At 40.0% G+C, this 20,894-nt stretch overlaps 1 protein-coding gene across 4 annotated transcripts; it reads right to left on the reverse strand.

Moving 5' to 3' along the window:
- Positions 1 to 676: 676 nt before the first annotated feature.
- TIAL1 (TIA1 cytotoxic granule associated RNA binding protein like 1) lies at positions 677 to 19,443 on the reverse strand. 4 transcript variants are annotated; one of them, XM_038181481.2, is made up of 12 exons: positions 19,093 to 19,443; positions 12,956 to 13,052; positions 9,815 to 9,964; positions 9,464 to 9,518; positions 9,063 to 9,150; positions 7,113 to 7,188; positions 4,771 to 4,879; positions 4,382 to 4,477; positions 4,211 to 4,295; positions 3,808 to 3,931; positions 3,173 to 3,312; positions 677 to 2,293 (listed from the first exon to the last, which is right to left on the reverse strand). In XM_038181481.2, the coding sequence occupies exons 1-12, from the start codon at positions 19,119 to 19,121 to the stop codon at positions 2,176 to 2,178; spliced, it is 1,167 nt and encodes a 388-aa protein (XP_038037409.1). In that variant the 5' UTR covers positions 19,122 to 19,443; the 3' UTR covers positions 677 to 2,175. The 4 variants fall into 4 exon arrangements, with proteins under 4 accessions (XP_038037409.1, XP_038037410.1, XP_038037412.1 ...); XM_038181482.2 differs by having other exon boundaries at positions 9,815 to 9,913; positions 19,093 to 19,441; XM_038181484.2 differs by lacking the exons at positions 9,063 to 9,150; positions 9,464 to 9,518; positions 9,815 to 9,964; positions 12,956 to 13,052; positions 19,093 to 19,443 and adding an exon at positions 7,955 to 7,973.
- Between the last annotated feature and the right edge of the window lie 1,451 nt (positions 19,444 to 20,894).

Raw genomic sequence — 20,894 nt, forward strand, 5'->3', positions numbered from 1 at the left:
ATGTATAGGCCGATCCTCGCGTAGATATACACATATATACAAAATTTATAGAAAAAACAAGAGTCCTGTGGATGAGATTCCTAACTTCAGCAAAAGAACACAACACACATGATAAAGGAGAAACAGAGATACATGGCCAGTTCTGTCATCACAAGCACTTATGGTTCCACGCTAACTTCAGTCATTATTGCATGCATTAGAAGCCTGGAGTTGCAAGTATCTCTGAGTACAGTTGAACCAACTGACTAAATTGCTCTTCCACAATATCTCACTTTCAACCTGATCTAAAATTCAAGGTACTATTAAACACGTCAAGTAGAAGAGGAAGAAAAAAACCTCATGTCGTTTGCTACAGCATTAAGTGTTGTTAATTGCACAACCTGGCTGGGTTTAAAAAAAAACTGCAAGTTTCTATTTCAAAATCTATTCCAACTTGCAACACCTGCACAGAAAGAAACAGAAAAGATAAAATATACAGCTTCTCAAACACTCCTTTAGAACTACAGCACCTAAAATCAAACATTCCACTTCTTTTAAAATGCAAGTTTGCTTCACTGGTCTACCACTGCAAATCCTACATTTAATCGTGCTGCCTCAGTGTATTTCTGAATACAGCTGAAACATTTGCACCCCCTAGCTGTCATAGGTAAGAGACAGTACTTATATCTAACTTACATTCATTTTCAACTTCAAATTTATTGAGGCAGTTTATATCAATGTATCCATAAAATTATTCAGAAATAACCCAAGTATACCATTTAAACATCTTCATGATTTATCCATTTACACACTCAGTACACAAACAACCCAGCCTCTGTACAGGTTCATCACATGCAAACCACCCATAAAGACAAAAACTTTAATTAAAAATAAGTCACAACTCAGTGTACTGTTTCAACTGCATCTCCATTTACCAAATGGCACATTGAATATTCTCTAAAATAAGATGTTTTTAACAATCTTGTTAAAAAATTCTTGGGCAAAATATTTCTAGACTTAAAAAACATCAAGATTTTTCAAAACACTCAAGATACTATACAACTTATAATAACCTTGAAATAGGTTTACAAGGTTGTTAACCAAGGTATTTACATACCAAATAATGTAAAGCAAAAAATTCGTATTTCTAATGACAAAAAGGTGATGCATTAAAGATTTATGAAATTAAAATTAAGGCTCTTTGTTATAGTTCTTTATGTAACTTTACATAATAGCCAACTTTGGAAATGTCAGTCTTGCACATTCTTGTCAATCTACTGCATTTAAAGCAGTAGAGTATATTAAGTATTACTTTGAATAATTACATTGCTACCTCTATGTTTGAGCATGCTTTTGAAACACTGTAATTATGAAATATTTACAATGTGTAGCCTTCAAACTTTATGTAAAAGTACAAGTATGACTGTCTGATTTGAATACAAACAACATACCTGCAAAAACTTCTTTAATTCTCAAAATTAAACGCAAACTCCTACAATCTTAATAAGCAAACCAGCTCTGAAAAGTTATAATATGTGCCTGAACGTGGACAGAAGTTATGTGAAATAACTCAGACAGTACTGTTTTTCATTTCAGACCAAACTATTCTTTGTATCATACTCTGTTTTCTTTAAGCATGTAGAAAAATTAAATATTTTTTAAAAAAATTATTCCAAGACCTACGTATGCTTTCAGAGCGATGTCCATAGGTTTCTTGAAAAACCAATACTGTCTAGCAGGTTGTAATGATTGGTCCACAGTTTATTTCAGGATGTGTGTTCAACTAAAAGCAACTTGCTGTTTTGTTTTTCAACGTCATTTCTCTTAAAAAGCACAGTGATATAAAACACTGAAGACAGAACAAAAAAAATGGAATGGTAACCTAAGGATCAAATTCATTAGCCATTTCTCCTACTATATCAAAATTTGTAGTCAGAATTGTCTTTATTGACTTTATTTTTAATTTTTTGTACACAAAGAAAAACATGTTCATATCCATCATGAACAAAAACTTAAAAAGGCAGAACTAGAAGACATTTGTGTCCTTCACCAAAGCAAAGCTGTGCTAAAGGTTCCAAACATTTCCATTTTTAAAATAAATATTTTCTTTTTTTCATTGTCTACATTCCAGTCTTCAGAGCATCACTGGAAACTGCGGCCTATCATGAAATACACACTTTTAAACAGAGTCCCAGCTCACTGCGTTTGGTAGCTTGCCATACCATATCCAGCTTGGTTAGGTATTACAGGAGCACCTTGTCCCTGGGCAGGCTGAGCACCAAATCCACCCATCCAGGCAGCAGATGGAGATTGGCTTAAAAAGGAACAGGAAAAGAAAAAATAAAAGAAAAAAATCATGCAAGCTAGTCAAGTTATTTACAAGTCAACAGACCAAAAAAAGAACATAAAACACACTTCCTACGCTACCAGTTACACCAAAATAGAACATTTTATTCTTCTGTGAGTAATTCAGAAGCCTTTTATACCAGGCTAAATGCTGCAACATGTGGTTTCTGAGAACACCATAAGCTTTAAGAGGGGGGGAGTACTGGATACTAGTTAGAGAGAACAACCACCTCCAAAAGGCACGAATACAGGCATGTGTCTGTAATTCCACACCAGTGATGCAGAAATGCAAAAAATCCCCAATGCCTAATTGGCAGGAATACCACTGATAGGTTTCTCAGGGCTTTCTCTCTTGCCAATTAAACATTATGAGAAATTAAACAAAGAAGTTATTTTAGAAGTGTTTTAAAACAAAAAATTCTGGTGAAGGTTTCAAGTATTAAGAGTCCAGCCAAATTCTGAAACTGCAAAAGGGATGTTAGGTAGTTTCTTTCCTCCTCAGTCACAATCCCTTTGGTAAACACCAGGGCTCCACAGTTTAGATTTCTCCACCACAAGTCAGAATCTCAAACTTTTAGGTAACAGACAAGACCACCACCTGAAACTCCAACACAGAGGCAGTCTTTGTTAACTTTGAGTCTCAAGACACCCATATGCACAAAACGTCTTATCAAGAACAAGCCAGAGTGACTCACCCCACCATTTGGTCCATGGTAATCATTAAACATAAGCTTTAGCATGCAACAAGGCTTGACACCTTGTGCAATCCTCAAATCAAATGAGCCTGAAGCTCAGACACAACACTATTGGAACACTCTACAAAAAAAAGTTAAGTACGATTACTCACTCTACTCCAAACCCCTGCTGATTCCAGGCCTGGCCGTACATTCCATATGACGGTACTTGCCACCCGTTGGCCATGTACTGCCCGTACTGCTGGGGATTTCCGTATACTTGGCTCCATTGCCCCCACTGACTGTAATCCACCTAAGGAGAGAAGAATTCTTAGCTCTTCAGGTTCTAGAGGTGGATTATGTTCCTTTGCAGCTGCTAGAGGCAACACTTTTGACTGTCAGTCACGCTGGCTAAGGCTATTTAGCCACAGTAAATAAATAAAAGTGAGACAGCACTGCGACTAATTAGATCCTCGTACTGGAAGTGTGCACGCACAAGTGCTTTAAATACCAAGGGATGTTTGGTTGGATGGTCAGCTAGTCTGCGGTAAGAGGGCTAGCAAGAATCAGAATTACCTCCAAGTTTCTCCCTATCTTGAATCATATCCAGCAGACAGTACCAGATATTCCACCAAAATCACTAGCCCAATTTGATGAACAACTGGAACATAACTGAGACAGAACGTGGAATTTTGTAAGAATCCTACTACAACGTTTAGCTGTTATAATTGGGATGTGTTACAGATAATTGCTTGCTTTTGTGATACAAATACAAGAACAAACAAAGAAAAGGTTAAAATGCCGTTACCTGTTGGAAGTTTTTAGTCATATCAGGGGACTCTTTACCCCAATAACATTTAACAACATGTCCTTCAATTGTGGTTCCATTAACTGAAACAATAGCATGTGCTGCACTTTCATGGGTTGAAAATCTAAAGAATGTAAAAACAAACCAGTGTTATGCTTCATAGTCCTGTCAGTGCGTTATTAAAAAAGTGACTCCATACATACAGGAAAATCCCAAGAAGAAGATCTGCTTTCACAGATTTTCATCTTTTCAAGTAAAAAGATTGGTGGCTGCTTAAGAGTTCCAAATTTTTCTATGAACATATGGCAACAGCTCTTAAGGCATCAGCTGAAGTTCATTCATGGGAAATTATAGGAAGATGAATCAGTACTACCTTAAAATCACAGATTTTCTTTGTGCATACCTGACAAAAGAGTAACCTTTTTCAGGAAACACTCTGATTTCCATAATCTGTCCAAACGGTGAAAAAGTCTGTCTCATAAGTTGATCTACAACACAGAACATTTCTGAATTAGTAGCCCTCTTGGTGTCCACAAAGTTTCAGCAATTAAAGAAGCAATAAAACAAATCGTACCTGTTAGCCCAGAAGCGATTCCTCCACAGTAAACAGTACAATTTTTTGGACTTGACTGATTTACTACGTCTTCAAATCTCAATTGTTTTGTGTTATCTACAAAGAGAGAAGGCCGCTTTTAAGCATCAGGCTAGTAGTAACCAGAGCCCCAGATACTTACCTTGTACAGATGTGTGAATTATGCATTTAACAAACATCCAATACTTTATGATAGAGCAGCAGTGCCACCACTACATTGACTTAACATACCAGAAAAATCTATTCTTTAAGATCTGGAAGCCAAACTAGATATTCAATTAAGTGACATAATTGTGGCAGCACAGTTTCATTCCTCCATTTAACAGTATGCAAGAGACCAAACACCACAGAACTTTACAGAAAGCTCTTACTTTCTTGTGTACTTTTGGGGGCTGGTGGTTTCCGCGTTGCCCAGTTAGTTCTGATCTGACGGCCTCCCAGCCACTGGCCTCCCATGTGTACAATAGCATTTTCTGCATCCTAAAGGGAGGAAAATAAAGACTACGAATACATACAAATAAGAAGTACGTATAAACCTATGCATAAGATTTGGTTATCAGCTAATTCCAGCAACTGCTAAAAAGTACATGAAATTCTGAAAAATCTACCCAGTAAGCAGACAAAATCAAGTAACATCAAGAAAACGGTTACATAGGAAGGCCCTCACAAGCAATTTGGAAAAGCTTTCTCCCTGTTCCCATGTTCTTTATACAGAGCCAAAGCCAACTGCAGTCGTATACACACAGATACTTGTTGTGTAAAGGTAGTGTATCAGAGTCTATGATGGCTGCCCCAAGAAAGTGCAAGGGTCATAGAGATGCCAGAAGCAACTATTTAGATGAAAGGACTACAGTTTTAATTACAGAAAATAAAATGATTTTGCCAATTGACTGTATCACCAAAAACATAATACACAAAAGCGTATTTGATAGTAACAGATGAAAAGTAAAGACAGACTTTTTAATCGTCATTTAATAATCCCTCACTGAGAAATTTCTTGGCTGTAACCCAACTGAAGTTTATACCACAAAGTACATGCTGCAGAAGACATGATATAAAATAGAAATGCTTCAATGTGGCCTTCTAGAACCTTAATAGGCACTTATTGTAGAAGGTCAACTTTAGGCAGATTTAGGGAGAAAAGTTTTAAGTTCAGGGAAGGCTGAATAATGTGTTAATATAATGCTGGGATAGAAATCCACTGAGCTTGCAGTTTCCTATTATTTGCCCCTCTACCCCCCTTCCTCTCTTCTGCCCTTAGAAGGTATGCAATTTACAAAGCAGTCTACCCTCAGACATACCTTCTGTAAGTGTTAAAGTCATTTTATGTATGCAACACACAAACACCCAGAAAAAAACAAACAGTCCACAGCCCACACAGCTTAACACCTTATCTTGAATATAAGCTAACAGACAATCTCTAAGCTCACGTTGTAAAAAAGGAAACGTTTGCTAACTCTGCAAGAAGCAATCGTATTTATTTCCCCTCAACTCTTTTGAAAGAAGAGAGGCAGAGCAAATAGTACATATGCTTGAAATGCTTTTCCAAGGGCACAAAGCTTAAGAAAGGAAGTAAAGCACAAGGGACCAAGGGAACACGGGGACAATTTAAAGGTGAATGGCTTGCAGCTCCCTGCCCCACACTGACGGTTTTCAGGACAGACTCATCTCAAATACTAATGACTCAGGAACTCAATCCTCCTCTTTTAGTTATACCCAGTGGTCATTTTGAAGGCAATACGTAAATACAATGATGAATTTATGAGAGAACACCAATAGAAAAAAAACTTGCATCCTTGCTCCTAAGACACAGTAACTTCCAACCAGACTAGGAAACCAAACCAGCTCAAATTCATCTCACTGCTAGTCTTGATGATCACAGGTACAATAAAAATGGAACCAAGACCATGCCATAACTGTTTTAGTCCAATGCAGCAGTTTAATTTTCTCATAATTGTGGTGTGCATTGAGACCTTAATGGGTAAGGAAAAACACCCCATATTGTCCTAAATGTATCTTTAAACAAACACTACTCAGTTTTCCAAATCCTTTCCAGATTTTTTTTTAATTAACTTCAAAATTACCTAGAATAATATGCTGCAGCTCTTGTATTGCTGTAAGTAGCAGGACATTTTACTGAGGTGCAGAGCTCAAGGAAGCATGTTCAGCTGTACTTCAGTGTATGCCACGCATGCAGCAGCATTAGGTCCCCAGCAAGACTGAACTTTGGTGTGAACCGAAACCTGCCAAACACTAAGCCCTACTGCGTAACTGCATGCACAGCTTGGGACTGAGGGCTCCAGGGCTTCACTTTGTTGGGCTTCTACCCTACCACACCAAACCACACTGGACAAGGTGCAGTGCCTCAGCTAGCAGACCCAAAATACAGCATCCCAAAGCACTAGGCCCAGGAGCAGATACTCCACTCGCTCTACAAAAGATGGCTCAACAGACTAATCCCAACTCCAGCACACCCAAACAAGCTTTCTGCATTCTGGAATCTTTCTTCAGAATGTTCTTGCACCATTGCAGTCATCTAAACTCTTTCATAATTCTTTTATCCCTTACCACAAATAATGGAAGTTTGATTAAACTGTCTTCTAAACACAAATTTCCCTTGAGAAAAAGTCTGTTATGCAGTGAATATATAAACAGGAAAAACTAAAAGAGGAAAAATCTGCAATTATTTTCAATTTACATTGTGATTACTCACCAGTTTGTTATAAAAAGATACAAAACCATAGCCTTTTGACTTTCCAGTTGCCATATCTTTAACTACCCGTGCATCCCTGTGAAAAGAAGCACAGCTATATGAGGGCAATATTAACAACCAGCAAAATAAAAACTAAAAGGAACCACACACACTGTATTGTGAGCATAATTTTTCTTATAAATTCAGTTAGCCCTAAAACTAGTCATTCCTGAACTCTCCCTATTGCTTCTTTACCTGTTAGAAAAAAGCAGTAGGACAAAAAAAATAACATGTAATAGACATGCAACCTATCCACATAACCTATACTGGCTAAAACTAAAATGTTCAAATTGGAAGTATAAGAGAAACAAATTTCCTTTTCTAATATTCTATTGGCTAGGGTCCACTAAGGTTTACTGTTCTATAAATTACTGTAACAATTCTATCTAATTTACCATGCATTTTCTAAATAGTTAAATGTCTTCTGCCTAGTGATACAAAATATATGAAATATTAAAAAAATCGAAAAAGAGGAAAAAATAGGAATTAAAAGGCATACATGGCCTGTTAACAGATTTCTTTATTTTTCTTGGTCAATTCTCTACCATCATTTTGGAGTTTGGGCAGCTGTAAATTTTGAAAAATTGACATTTTCAGAAATTTAAGAAAGGAGAATAAAACTAACAACAATGCTAAGCACACCAGTACGAAAACAACAAATTTACACAGAAATTTTAGTGAGTAAGTTAAAATGATTGGAAATATAGAACTGCACTGAATATAGAATGTTAAAATGTAAATACTAAAATATGTATATATAAATAATGTATAATAAGAATAAATAGAAATGAGAAAAAATCTACAACTGAGTTCCAGTGTGCACAGTTCCTTGCAGTTAGCCTTCAAGATCCTGTCCATTCTTATGAGCAATTCTGCAAAATAACCAGAATGCTATTACTTTTAATTGTGACTTGGACTTTAGAAAAACTGCAGGTCTCAGGTATAAATATAGATTGAGAAACAGAAACCTGAATTATTCTCTTTATATCGATTTTTAAACAGTACTACTTACCACATTAAGAGACAAAAAAGCAAAGTAAACAAAATAGCAGAGGTAAGATTTATGATTCATTTAAAAATATGTGTACAGAACAAGAGAAAAATAAAAACTCTGTTCTTAGAAATATATTCCTGTAAAATCATATAAAAAATTCATGTGCAACTTTAAAGGATTTCTACGAAGATAAGCTGATAACAGATTAACAAGCTTTTTGTAGCAGTACTCTTAAATATATATTTTAGAATTCACACGCATTCTTTTAATGTTAAATATGTTCAATTGAAACTCCAGATGATTTATTATCACCTGAATTTTCTGAGAGAAGTATAAAGAAACTCTCTCAACTGGCAGAAGTGTGCACATACTATAAATCCAACATTTTTTATTTTAAATATAATTTTAATTCATCATATCTAGAAAAGTAATTTAATTTCCAATATTAGCTTTTTTCAAAATTTTCAGAAGTTCGACAACAATCTGCTTCATAAAATTATTTAATTGCCTAGTGTTCGATACTGCCTATAAAATGCAGTACAAATGCATTTAAAATATGCTGAAGATGCAACATATACCACTTGGAAAATCACTATTCTGTACACATTCCAAACAATAAAAGAATCACACTTAGAAACAGTAATTAAACTCTAATAAAAAGTTGGAAGATATTAGTACATAAAGTTAAAAGCATATTCCTTTCAGCAAAATTGAAGCACAATTGCATTATTGTATATACATACATGTGATACGAATACCAAGATAAAAAGACAATCCCTCGTTACTGCCCACCCAACACAAAGAAATTAACATCAGAAAAAATATCTAAGAGATAAGAAATAACATTTCAAATCAGAACCACATTTATACTGTCAGATTTCCTAACTAATATCAACAATGTTTATTATGATACTTACGATATTTTACCAAAAGGAGCAAATGCTGACTTGATGTCTTCTGTTGTTATTTCTGGACTTAAATCCCCAACGAACACATGGAAGTGATCTGAAAATAAATAATTTACTAATCAAATATTTAACTGCTATCTACAGTTTTAACTCCTGAGAAAGTGATGCTCTGCGTACAGCACTGGGAACCAGGAACGCCCACGATTCCACTCGATGAGCAGCAGCAACTAAACGCGTCCACTCCAGTTTCCCCAGTTGTAAAGCAGAAAACAGAAGAATTAGTTTGCAAAGTTCTATTAAACACAAGATGGGAAGGAGAAAAGTTATGTTTAAATGCATTTATGGCAATCACTACCCACATGTTATTAAGTATTTGTGTAGAAGTAATACTGTGCCATTACTTTACTTACTGGATGTATCTTTTTTCTGGCTACTTGGTGTTGTTGCCCAGTTTACTTTGACCTCCTGAAAATAAGTATAAGATTTAGTATAAATTAATAAAACTCTTACATTTTGTAATGTAATTTAAGGGTTGGTTACAACTGTCAATGTTTAAAAAATCATCACTCAATATAAAAGACTGGAGCAATTAAAATAAAGAATGCTTCCTAAATAAGATTTTTTATTTTTAAATCAATAGTATTTAATTCTAATAATATTTAATCTTTCTCAACATCTCTAACACAAAAAAATCCCATAGATTTTTTTATTTACAAGAACTTATTTCCCTTGAAATTAAGATTACAATATAAACAACTTACCTTTCCCAAAATTTTTCTCCCATTCATAGCAGCTAATGCAGCAGCTGCATCTCTGTGTTCATAAAATTCCACAAAGCAATAAGGGTCATTGCTTGTATGCTGCAAAACAGAAAATCCAACAGAAGAGTTGACCCTTCTGCTATCGGGTTGCTGAGAAGAAAATCCAGGAAAATATATTACTTATAGCTAGAAACGTTAAGAACGATTTGCATCAGATTCATGAAAAAGCCTTTGAAATTATACTTAAGTGTAAGAATTCTTAAGATGGGCTTCTTAATGGTCTAGCAATTTCTGAAGCATTGTTTACTTTATATGAGGTCTCAGTACTGAACTAAAAATAATTCATCTACCAGAAAGGTGATCTGCAGACTGGATGGAGAGGAGGGAAAAGGGGAAGAGTAGAGAGAAGAACAAAATTAGTCTCCTGCCTCCAATATATACTCATAGCCTGAAAAGGTTTGTTCCCCACATACATTTTCACCAAATTTTCTCTCTACTCCTGTTTAAAAAGCTTTCTTTTTATTTACCTGAAAATCATTAGTAGAGCACACTAGTAGAGGTTGCATATTCTTGGCCTCAAGTGAAAAATGTTACACCTAACAGCTGGGAAACACCCCTTAAAAGGGGCTCAAAATAATTAACGATCAAGAGGGAAGACACTGATCAACTGATTGCTATTCTCTTGCATCTGGGATATAACCTGCTTTTATACACTGACTTACCAACTCTTCTTTAAAAACACTAACTCACAAATAAAGCTCCCTAAATCAGGATATGAAGAGCAAAGAACACGAAAGCCTTCAGAACAGATGATCAAGTGGAAATGACTACGAGACACTGGATTTAAATTCTGCCCAAAAATGCCATGAGTACAAGAGCTAGGGCCTAACACTTGAAACACTAAACACTTGAAAACACTAGCCACTTAGTATGGCCATGCCATATCTTCTGCAAATGAGAAGGGAAAAAGTGAGTGAAAAAAAAACAGTTGATGCAAACAGCTAAAGAGAAAAAACACAAAAGGAAAACATTCAGGTATAAACTCAACTGACTGAAGTAGTAACAATGGGCAGGTAAGAACTACTGAAACGTAACAGCAGCTATGAAAAGTTTAAAATGCAGCGATTAGAAGGATGGGCAATGTCAACAGGCACTTTTGACAGCTACACGCATGACAGCTGCAGGCCAATTCCAGTCTAGAATCCAACCACTTGAAGTTACCTGGGAAGTCAGTTTCAAGGTGTAAGCGTATTACTTTGATAGGACTGTAAAGGACTTGTTTGTTGTTTTTTTTGTTTTTAAATACCCAAACAACTAACATGCTATACAAAAATGTTTAAAACCTTTAAAGTACGCAGGTGAAGGCACTGCTAGTATTTGTAGCTCATGCTGTTTATGGTTATCACTTTGACAAGTTTACAACTCTACCTGAAAAAAGATACTGTCCTCCCTCTTATTTTCTCCATGTCTCATTCTCTTTGAACCAGAGAGTAATTACAGGGCATTGCTCTATATCAAAACCCATTTCCAGCAGTATAAATACACTATTTACAGTACCTCTGAAATGCAAACATACCCTAAAGGATGCAACAAAATACCCCTCCTAGGTATTCCAGAGGTGAAAACCACTGCCCTTTCTATCTTCAAGATATGAATTCCCCTCTCACTAAGATCTTTTTCCACCCTCCCTTCTTTGTGAAGTCTGTCAGGTGGCTTTGGGGCAGTGAAGGCAGACAGCACACTGAGCAAATGGGTGCTGAACTTCTCCAAATTTCATACACTGCTTGGGGACAGGTGCTAAGGTCAGCCGAGCACATTTACCTCCTAACACCTGAAGCCAGCTGCAAGTGGCTTTTTGGTTACACATTTATTTCATAAAGATGTCTTGCTTATTTCTGTGGTTATGCAAAATAAAACAAGCATTGGAATTTCTCATCCACTTTGTAGCAAATCAGAGTGATGCCAACACCTCTCACTCAGCCAGTGGCAGTACCCTATTTCTGAAGGGCATGGGACAATCACCATTTCTCTAGAGCAAAACCACCAAGAACATTCTGTAATGCATGCTACTTTCTTCTCGTCTTTCTCCTATAACCATGGCAGAACTCTTACCTTCACTAGAAAGCTTTAATAAAGGTGCCACGTGAGAAATTACTAGTTAAGTCAAAGATGAGAGTGATTTAACAAGCATCAGGTTAATTTGTGGCTAAAAGCAAAAAAGCAGCATGCCACATTGAAAGGAAAAGCAGATCACAGAAGAGTTACTATCGTGGTGTTCCTAAGAGGATAAGTCTTGTGACCAAGCTCACTTAATATTTTCATTAATGTTCCTGACAAAAAAAAAAGGTGACCGTACTCATAAAATCTGTGATAACAACTTAGTAGAATCCACAAGAAGAGCACGCAGAAAGAAAAAGACAAACACAACAGAACCAAAAATTAAACCTAGCACAAGTTCTGATTAGTCCCTGCCTGCTAGAAGATTGTGGGTTATAAATAAAGAAGGAAGAACACTAGGCAGCAAAAAGTTGCCTAGGATATGTCAAGAAGATCACAGAAATAGCTACCAACCCTAAACATATCAGAGTGTTTACAAACGTGAGAGAAGAAAGTATTAATACTTACCAACACTTTGTACAAAACCTTATCTGGGATACTAAGGAAATTTTGTTCTAAGAAAAAAATCGTTTAAGAACAGCCTAGTGCGGACAAGACCTACTCCAACTTAAAGAAAAGGCTCAGGACATATTTCAAAGAATTTTTGACTGTCCTTCCATAGTGAAGAAGGAAAAATTACTAAGATTCTTGTTCAGATAAAGTCAAAAATGGAAAAAATAGTCATGGATAACACTGGAAACAAGAAAGTTTTTGATTATCAGAACAAGATGGTTCTGAAAAGAGAGGGCAGCAATCCTTTACATTAAAGCAGAATCTCATCATCAGTTGACAGCAGATATGGCAGGGCTACCAGCAAAAGTACAGGACTGTGCTCAACAACAGGTCTCTTCTGCAAAAGGGTATCAGAAACATAAACAAGATCGACCCCAGAAAACAGATTACCAGTAATGTCAAAATAAGCCCCCACAATTTTACCCTGAATTACATTATTGTTGCTACCCCTCTGGATGTGAAAGGCCTTACCTCTGTTATCATTTTACAGCTTTTGCATGGTCCGATCTGGCTGAATAACTGAAGTATAAGGACTTCAGTCACATCTCTGGAGAGGTTTCCTACATAGCTACACAAGGAAACAAACAAAAGAATTAAACCAGAACTTTTCACCTTTTAAAATGTTATTTTTTTAATCCTTAAATGACTATGAAAAAATCTCCCTTTAAAATCCCAGGCATCTTAAATTGAAATACATTATTTACAAATGATTTTATGACACAGCTTTAATGCAACATCCATGTGTTTTTTAAATTAAAAAGTTGGCAGCACAACTGAGAATGTGAAGCATGAAACAGACATAACACTGGACATCCGTATCTAGCACCAACACTTTCTTCAAAGCAGTGCCATGAGCAGGAAGAACACTGCTCGGGAATGTTGGATAGAGCAAGCCACCAACTGGGCAACAATGTTTTAAGTTTCACTTCCCACTGAGCATCTAATCAAGCCCACTTTTAATCTGGGTACGAACCCACAGCTAACGCCTCTTATTTCAACAGTAGCTATCGGACACAGACCGTGCTGTGCCTTGCAAGCAACCACCTCAGTTCTTCTGTTTTCCTGAAGTGGGAAACCTGGTGGCTCAGCAACAGGCAAGACAATCTGTGCAGCACCACGCCACAGGACCATCTAGCCATGTAGCTCAACAGCTACCACCTCTGTAAAAACTCCCCCAAGTTTTAGCAGTGTTATTTTAATATCACCCACACTTATCAAAATTTATTTATAAAGCCTTAGAAATTCCAAAACTTGGAATTGTTTTTATGAAGTTTAGATCGAGTCCTACAATTACACAAATAGTAAGAAAACAACCAACCAACCACACACAATAGCCAAGTTCTAGAACCATTCCTGGATACTCTGCTACGATTTAACACTCACAAAAAGTAAAACCAGGTCACAGAGATGGCTCAGAAAAAGTCGAACATACAAAACAGAACTTCTTTAAAAAAAGCGTGCCCAATTTGGAATCAAACTCCATTGGTACAGGAAAGGCACGTCATGTCAGCACAACTCCACATCAGCAGCTCAGGACTATTTGTTCTTTACAAAAATAAGCCCGTCAAGGTATAAGGTACACAAATACAACCAGCAACAAGAATGCAACTTCTGTGATCTAGCTGTTGAAAGAAAACACACATTTTATCCATTACACTCTGATCTACTATCCAATCCCCTAACAAGAAGTCATTGGGAGCTGTTAGCGCACTCCGGTGAGCTCCAACACGAGCCAGCAGCTCTCAGTCCATGTATAAGCCCGCTAAGCATGTGCCTCTCTCACTTACTGGGCATCCCTCGGAGTAAAAGTCTTAAAAGCTACTTCTGTGGTTGACAACTGGCCTGCCACTTAGCTCGAGCAAAATTACAACTGACACCGCTTGCTTTCATTTGAACACCACACAATGAAATTCACAGGGTTTTATGCTGATACTCTTTCAAAAGCTCAGCTCTGAACTCAGCGTCAGGAGAGAAGTGCTGCACCAGATCCAGAGCTGGTTTCCGACAGGATGCCACCTGAACACAGACACATCCCTTAAACGCGTTCACGTATTCTTCACTTTCTTACTAAACATGCATGAATTAGGAGACATCGGTAATGGAAGCTGCATTTGTAGACTGCGTTGTTAGAAAGCATTTTGGGAAAGTTAAGACCTGCCAAACCAAGGAAGACCCCCCCGTCAGACAGCTTGCCTGCCTCATGGACTTTTCAACTCCCTGTTCTGAAAACGTAGAAGATCTGGCTAAGTGTTTAACTGCTATCTGAAACCCTAACTAAGCTCGTTAATCATTCACCAAGTTAAAATCGCCAAGCACTAACAGTTTTAAGTGGAAACACTGCCATTTGCAGACATTACTAAAATCCGATAGAAAAATCTGGTTTCAAGTTAGAGCTCCCCCGGGAAGTGTCAGCACTGCCACTGCCACCAGTGGTTGCTGCCCAGTATGTGCTGGAGCACTGACATGGAAGAAGCACAGGGCAGTCCTCCCAGCTTCACCCTACTGCAAAGTCAGGCACAGCGAAGAACAAAGTAACAACACAGGAAACCAAAGGCTCAGCATCCTCTGCATATCAGTATGTTTTTCAGAGTTCTTACATTTCCAAAGTACCATTTGCAAAATTCCTGTTGGAATTCCTGAACAGAAATGCCAGGAAAACCATTCCTTCCAAACCCATTCAACCAAGCTAAGCTGTGCTGTTGGAAGCGATGCCAGGTGGCTTTCCACCCCACCACATCTTCTGTGAGATGCCACATCGTAACCTTCAGCTATGAAACAGGCTACATAAAAAAACAAATGAGCAGAGTAATTGTGGACCACCTGATTGCTACATTCAAAGGGATGTAAAGTCCTAATGGTCCCTTAATTCTCTGTGTGTGTATGATAAATGCTGCCTTGATGTTCACCATTATCATAACCAGAAAGCATCAACACCTTACACAATTTGCTAATGCTCGGAAACTTGAATACACTGAGAATACTTCACAACAAAAGGCTCGTGTGACACAGACAGAATCCACAGAACCCAAAACTCTTGAAGTTCATGTAAAACACATGAACACACACGGCTACAAATTCGAAACAATGCATAAAGGTCAGGACTTGATGGTTGCTTTCATGTCTTTAACTTGGTAGATTGCAGTGACATTACCTCCTGCAATACAGTTAAAGATGACTGGAAAAAAAAGTCATACAAGTAAACAGCTCCAGGTACCATGTTTGAATAGTGTATCTCTAAGGAAAGAAATATATTCAACACATTAGGAACAGAAACCTTACCTTTCTGGAAACACAACACGTCTCAGCTGATGCTAATCACCTGGCACATACCGCCAGACTACTGGGGCACCCAAATTTCCCCTTTTTAACCTCAATTTATGCATGACATAACACAGTACTTTCTATTCTACTTCGTGAAAATGAAGTAAGAAGAAATACACGTAAAGAAAACGCATGGCCTTCAAAAGGCTGTTCCACAGAATTTCAGTATTTCTGGTTTGTTATATCCGACAGGATATATTATTCAGACTTTTAAAAAAAATCATAAAACTAACAGAGAAGAAGCACTTACTATACTTTTATAGGCTGTTGTCTTGGTTAATGTGACAGGGCAGCAAAAGGGTTTTTTTTTTTGGTGTTTTTTTTTTTTTTTTTTTTTTTTGCATACTGGCAGTAGTGTTTGTTCCCTTCTGCACGTTTGAAGCACTTACATACCAATTAATAAGCACATACCAAAAAAAACAAACCACACATATATTTATATATACACACACACAGAAACATATCCTGACGCAAGTTTCAATATACTATATTCAAATGCTGCTGACAATACAAAGAATAAGAAACTGCATTTCAAATTTGGAGATCTTGTAAAATTGTACAAAAAAAATAAGAGATGCAAATAGCAGCAATTAGTTTAGATTTTAACTGTTAGGGTAAGGAAGAAAGGGACATTTACAGCCATCGCTTTTAGGTCCACAAAAGCTCCCCTACATACTACTTTGCTGAAAGACAGTAAAAAAAGCTTTCATGCTCATGCAGACAGCATGCAAGAAATGGCAGACTCTACTGAAGAAAGTATTATAAGGATTAATGCAGCCGCTGTGGTGAAAATTCCCTACAAATTCCAGTAGCATCTCTCTGAGTAGTGCTAGTGTACTACAGGAAATAAAATAATAAGAATCTAGTCCCTAAACTACTAACAGACAATACCCCTCTACAAGAGAATTGAACTGAAGGTGTACAAGAAAAGTGAATCCAGCTTTGGGCTCAGAGCTGAAGGGTCTGACTTGTGCATCCAGTCCACAGGACTTGCTGCACAACACAGCAAGGCAGCAACCTGCAACAGCTTACAGGTATTTAGTGACTGCTCCTGACATTTTTTTGGATAGCATCAATAAGAACAAGCAAATTGGGAACTTTTCTTCCCGTTGTCCCTGGCAGCTGAAAACGCCAGCACCAGAAGAAGTTTCTGATGGCCTGGTTTCCACTCTGAAGTAGAAGCAGGACTTTGATACCGCTCACGATGGAAAGGGACCCAGCAGTGCCCATGGAAAACAGAGCTTTCAAGAGTTCTGTACAAAGAACTCGGAAGCCCATAGCTCAGATCACAGCCAGCAAAGAAAAAAAGTACACTTTGTTGATTTTCTGTACCATGTGCGACTTGACAGGTGCTGACCAGGATCTAGATGTCACCAGGGAAAACACGACACAGAAGTCCACCTTCCTCGAGTTACCTGCAAATTGTTCAAAGCAGCAAGGAGAAGTTTTTGGCAGAAAACACTGAGTGTTGTTCTCCACGTCTCCATAAAGGCCTGTTAGTTATGAAACATGAGAAAAAATGGAACTGGTGTCTATTTTCTATATTAAGCCACAGAAGATATTTTGAATTCTTAGAGGTTCATCACTGACCTACCACAACCGAGAACAACAAAGCAATCCCTGCAGGTTTTTCTTCAGTATTTCATTTATTCCTTCAGCAAAGCCATCTATAAAGCTTCACTTATCAGCCAAGTGCTTATGCACACCATCAAGCAGAATAAACAATTTATTCTTTACTTAGGCCTTCTCCTGTAAAAACAAACAAGCTAAACTAAAGAGTTCAACTCACAGTATTATTACTTGCTCCTGGGGACAGTACATCTTTTATTTGTAAGGAAGATCATAACAGATACAAGGGAGAACTATTACCCCGCACAATAACCTTTAAATACAAACTTGCAATTATAAATTTAAAGGTATTTCAGATACGAGGAGGGAGAAGAGGGAGGAAGAAGAAACGCTACAGCAAAATGTTTGTGTTTTATGAAAACAGCCCTAAAAGAATTTTAGGAAAGCAACCTGACATGGCTGTGATTGCTACGAAATTGCTAGGAACTGAACGTGTATGCTCTTTACTAGTTTGACAAATTATACGGGGAGTCACATGTGTGCCACAAAACCTCCTGGGCAGCTGTAGTGATGGCATTTCAGACATCTGAGCACAAATGCAATTTTTTGCCTTGTCAAGTGACCACAGGCTAAGTCAGGCCACTGCTGGATGCTTTGAGGAAGATGAACCCACTTCAAGCGTAGCGCCAAAACTTGTGAGCGGTAAGTAAACATTTTAAAATTCGGTCCAGATATAGCTCTTGAAACAAAAGAAAGGAGGAGGAGGAACCGATCAGGACCAGAAAAGAGCCCCCAGTAAAACATGGGGCACCTTCGGCCTCTTCCCTCTGCTCCTTCTCAGGCAGCGCTCTGGGAACCACTTCCACTCCGTGGGCCGAGCAAAGTCAGATCACTTGGGCAGCCAACACAAAAAGTGAGAGTATTTAGGATGCAGTTATTCAAACTTAACATCTCAGGGAGCAAAGACTGGGCAGGTACTTGTACTACACCACGAGCAAGTTAACAGAACTTTTCCAGACCTAGCAAGGAGAAAAACAACACACATTGCCTCGAACAGCCTCAAATGCCAAGTCATCATTTTGGTGCTGGAAACCAAACTGAGCAATTCCGAGCTGTTTTGCCCTGCCTCAGTAGTTTCTTCAAAGCGGCTTCCCACCCAGAACATCTTTGCGAGCCCTTCTGAAAGCCACTGTCCCTAAAACTAAACAAAGATCGGGTTGGCACCGTCCCGAGCCGTGTCTCGCGTGCGGGCGGCCTGAGTACGGTCCTGTCGGGGTGCTGAGTGTTGGAGTAGAGCGTTTTTTATCTGAGGAGCTGCCCAAACCCCCTCACCCCGCAGCCTGGGTGCTCACACCTGCCCAGGCGGTGGGGCCCCCGCTACAAGTTCACAGCGTGCAACAAAGCCAGCCCTGCGGGGCAGCACCCAGCTCACCGGCAGCAACAAAAAGCTCAAATCCTCAATGCTGAAACAGCGAGCAGAGGGCAGCCCTGAATTATTACACGCTGCTTTCAGACCCCACCACACGCAGCCCCTCACAGGGCCCTCCTGCACCAGCGGCCGCCTCAGGGGGGGCAGCCCCGGCCCTGGGGGGGCCCCACACGGGGCTCGGTGACCCCCCCCCGGGCTCCACGCACACCCGGGGCACCGCCACAGCCCCTCGGGCTCCCCCAAACCTCCCAGCTCCCCCTCACAGCCCCAGCTCCCCCTCAGCACTCACAGGGTCCGGGGCTGCCCGTCGTCTTCCATAATGGTGCGTGAGCGCCGCTCGCAGCCGGAGGGTGACGGGGCCCGGGGGGGGGGGGGGGGGGGGGCTCCGCGGCGCAGGGAGCCTCAGGGAAGCTGAGGCGGAGCGGCCCCGGCCGCCCTCGCTCCGTCTCCTCGCCCCCTCGCCGGGTCCCGACGGCGCGGCCCGCTCGGCGGAGGCGAGAGGCACCACAAAATGGCCGCCGCCGCCGCCAGCCGCTCAGGAAGCCGCGCTCCGCGCAGCCGCGCCCCCCGCCGGCCCCGCTCCCTGCCTGGGCTCGGCCCGGCCCCGCTCCTGCCCGCGCCGCTCCGCTCCGCCGCGCCGCGGGGCGCTCTGGGGATCGTAGGCGCGGCCGGGCACAGCTCGGCGGGGCGGGAGGGCTGCCCTCCGCCTCTCCCCCCCCCTCCCCACACCTCGTTTCTGGGTGTTGTAGTCCGCCGGCCGCGCACGGCACAGCGAAGGGAGAGAGGAGGGAACTACAACTCCCAGCATGCCCTGCGAGGGGGGGGAAGGCGGGCCCCGCTCGCGCTGCGCGTTCCGCCCCGCCGCGGGGGCGAGCGCGGGCGGCGCGGGAAGGGGCTGCGTGGCCCCAGTAATTGCCCCCCGTCATTAGCGCCGCGTCCTGGGCGCTGGAGCTGGGTCCCAGAGAATAAAAAGTTGTCGTGTGTTGTTGTCGTTGGTTAAAATTAATCATTTTTGGGTGTTGCGCCCCAGCGCGGGCTTTGTGGTTTTGGGACACCCCAAAATACCCTTCAGGGACAAACCAAAACACCCTTCGGGGACACCCCAAAACGCCTTTTTGGGACACCCCAAAACACCCTTCTGGGACACCCCAAACCACCCTCTTGGGACACCCCGCCCCTGGCTTGCACAGGGCTGAGGGGTGTGGTGTTGGATCTAAGGGTGGCTTTTGAAGGTGCTTGGAGGCGGGGAGGGAAATCCAAACGCCAGAAATGCCATAAAAAGGCCACGTAAATCAGGCTGTGACTTACATCAGCTGCTTGGTTTTACTTTGTTCAGTCACGGCTGGAAAGGTCTCGGGATATACCCACAGTGCGTGTACAGCTCCTCATAGCCATCAAACGCTGCCGGTGGCTGGTACCACAGGTGCCCAAATGGTCCCTCAGCCTCATTCCTGAGGCAATTTTTGGCAATTTTGGCAATTTCAGCAGAGGTATCAAGCAGTGTTCTCCTGAAGCTCTTTGGAAGTGCTGTCCTTTCTCACAGCCCTGGTGTTTGGGTATAAAAATTCCCGTATTTCCATTCTTCACATCTTGAGTATTGGACAATTTTCCAAGAGCCAGCACCGTTGTCACACAGAATTCACACTGACAAAGGAGAGCAGGTTAGGCGGGACAAAAACAGCCTAAAATTGTTCAGACGGTGCATCAAAACCCAGTCTTCATGTTGAGGGGAACACATGAGCAGCTAACAAACTATGGTTATGTGCATTACAAATATTTGAACACACTGAAATGAATTTTCAGTTTACCACATTGCTTTTCCGTTATTCCCTCAAAACTTCTGAGATAATAAATAAATAAATATATAAATATATTTAAAATCAAACATAAAAATCCCTGCTAACGCCATTAAATGGTCTCATTACAAAAAATATTTAATAGAAGAATTTTGGTAGCTTTTATTTTTCTGTAGCTAGTAACAAGCTAAATTAGGCATTGCCAATTAGGAAACGGGTCAGAATAACTCTGTATAGGCGGAGTATGAGTTCCTCACTGGCAGAATAATCACAGCACTTATTCTGGAAGAAATTC

This window comes from Anas platyrhynchos, chromosome 6 (assembly GCF_047663525.1).
Source record: "Anas platyrhynchos isolate ZD024472 breed Pekin duck chromosome 6, IASCAAS_PekinDuck_T2T, whole genome shotgun sequence".
NCBI lineage: Eukaryota > Metazoa > Chordata > Aves > Anseriformes > Anatidae > Anas > Anas platyrhynchos.

Bases quoted from the DNA above. Each gene is read 5' to 3' on its own strand.
- TIAL1 (XM_038181481.2), bottom strand. From the start codon at position 19,121: ATGGAAGACGACGGGCAGCCCCGGACCCT. The intron at 9,151-9,463 runs GTAAGTAAAGTA...ATTTATTTTCAG, and splicing joins CCAGAAAAAAGATACATCCA to ATCACTTCCATGTGTTCGTT. The intron at 4,296-4,381 runs GTACGATTTGTT...TCTGTGTTGTAG, and splicing joins AATCGCTTCTGGGCTAACAG to ATCAACTTATGAGACAGACT.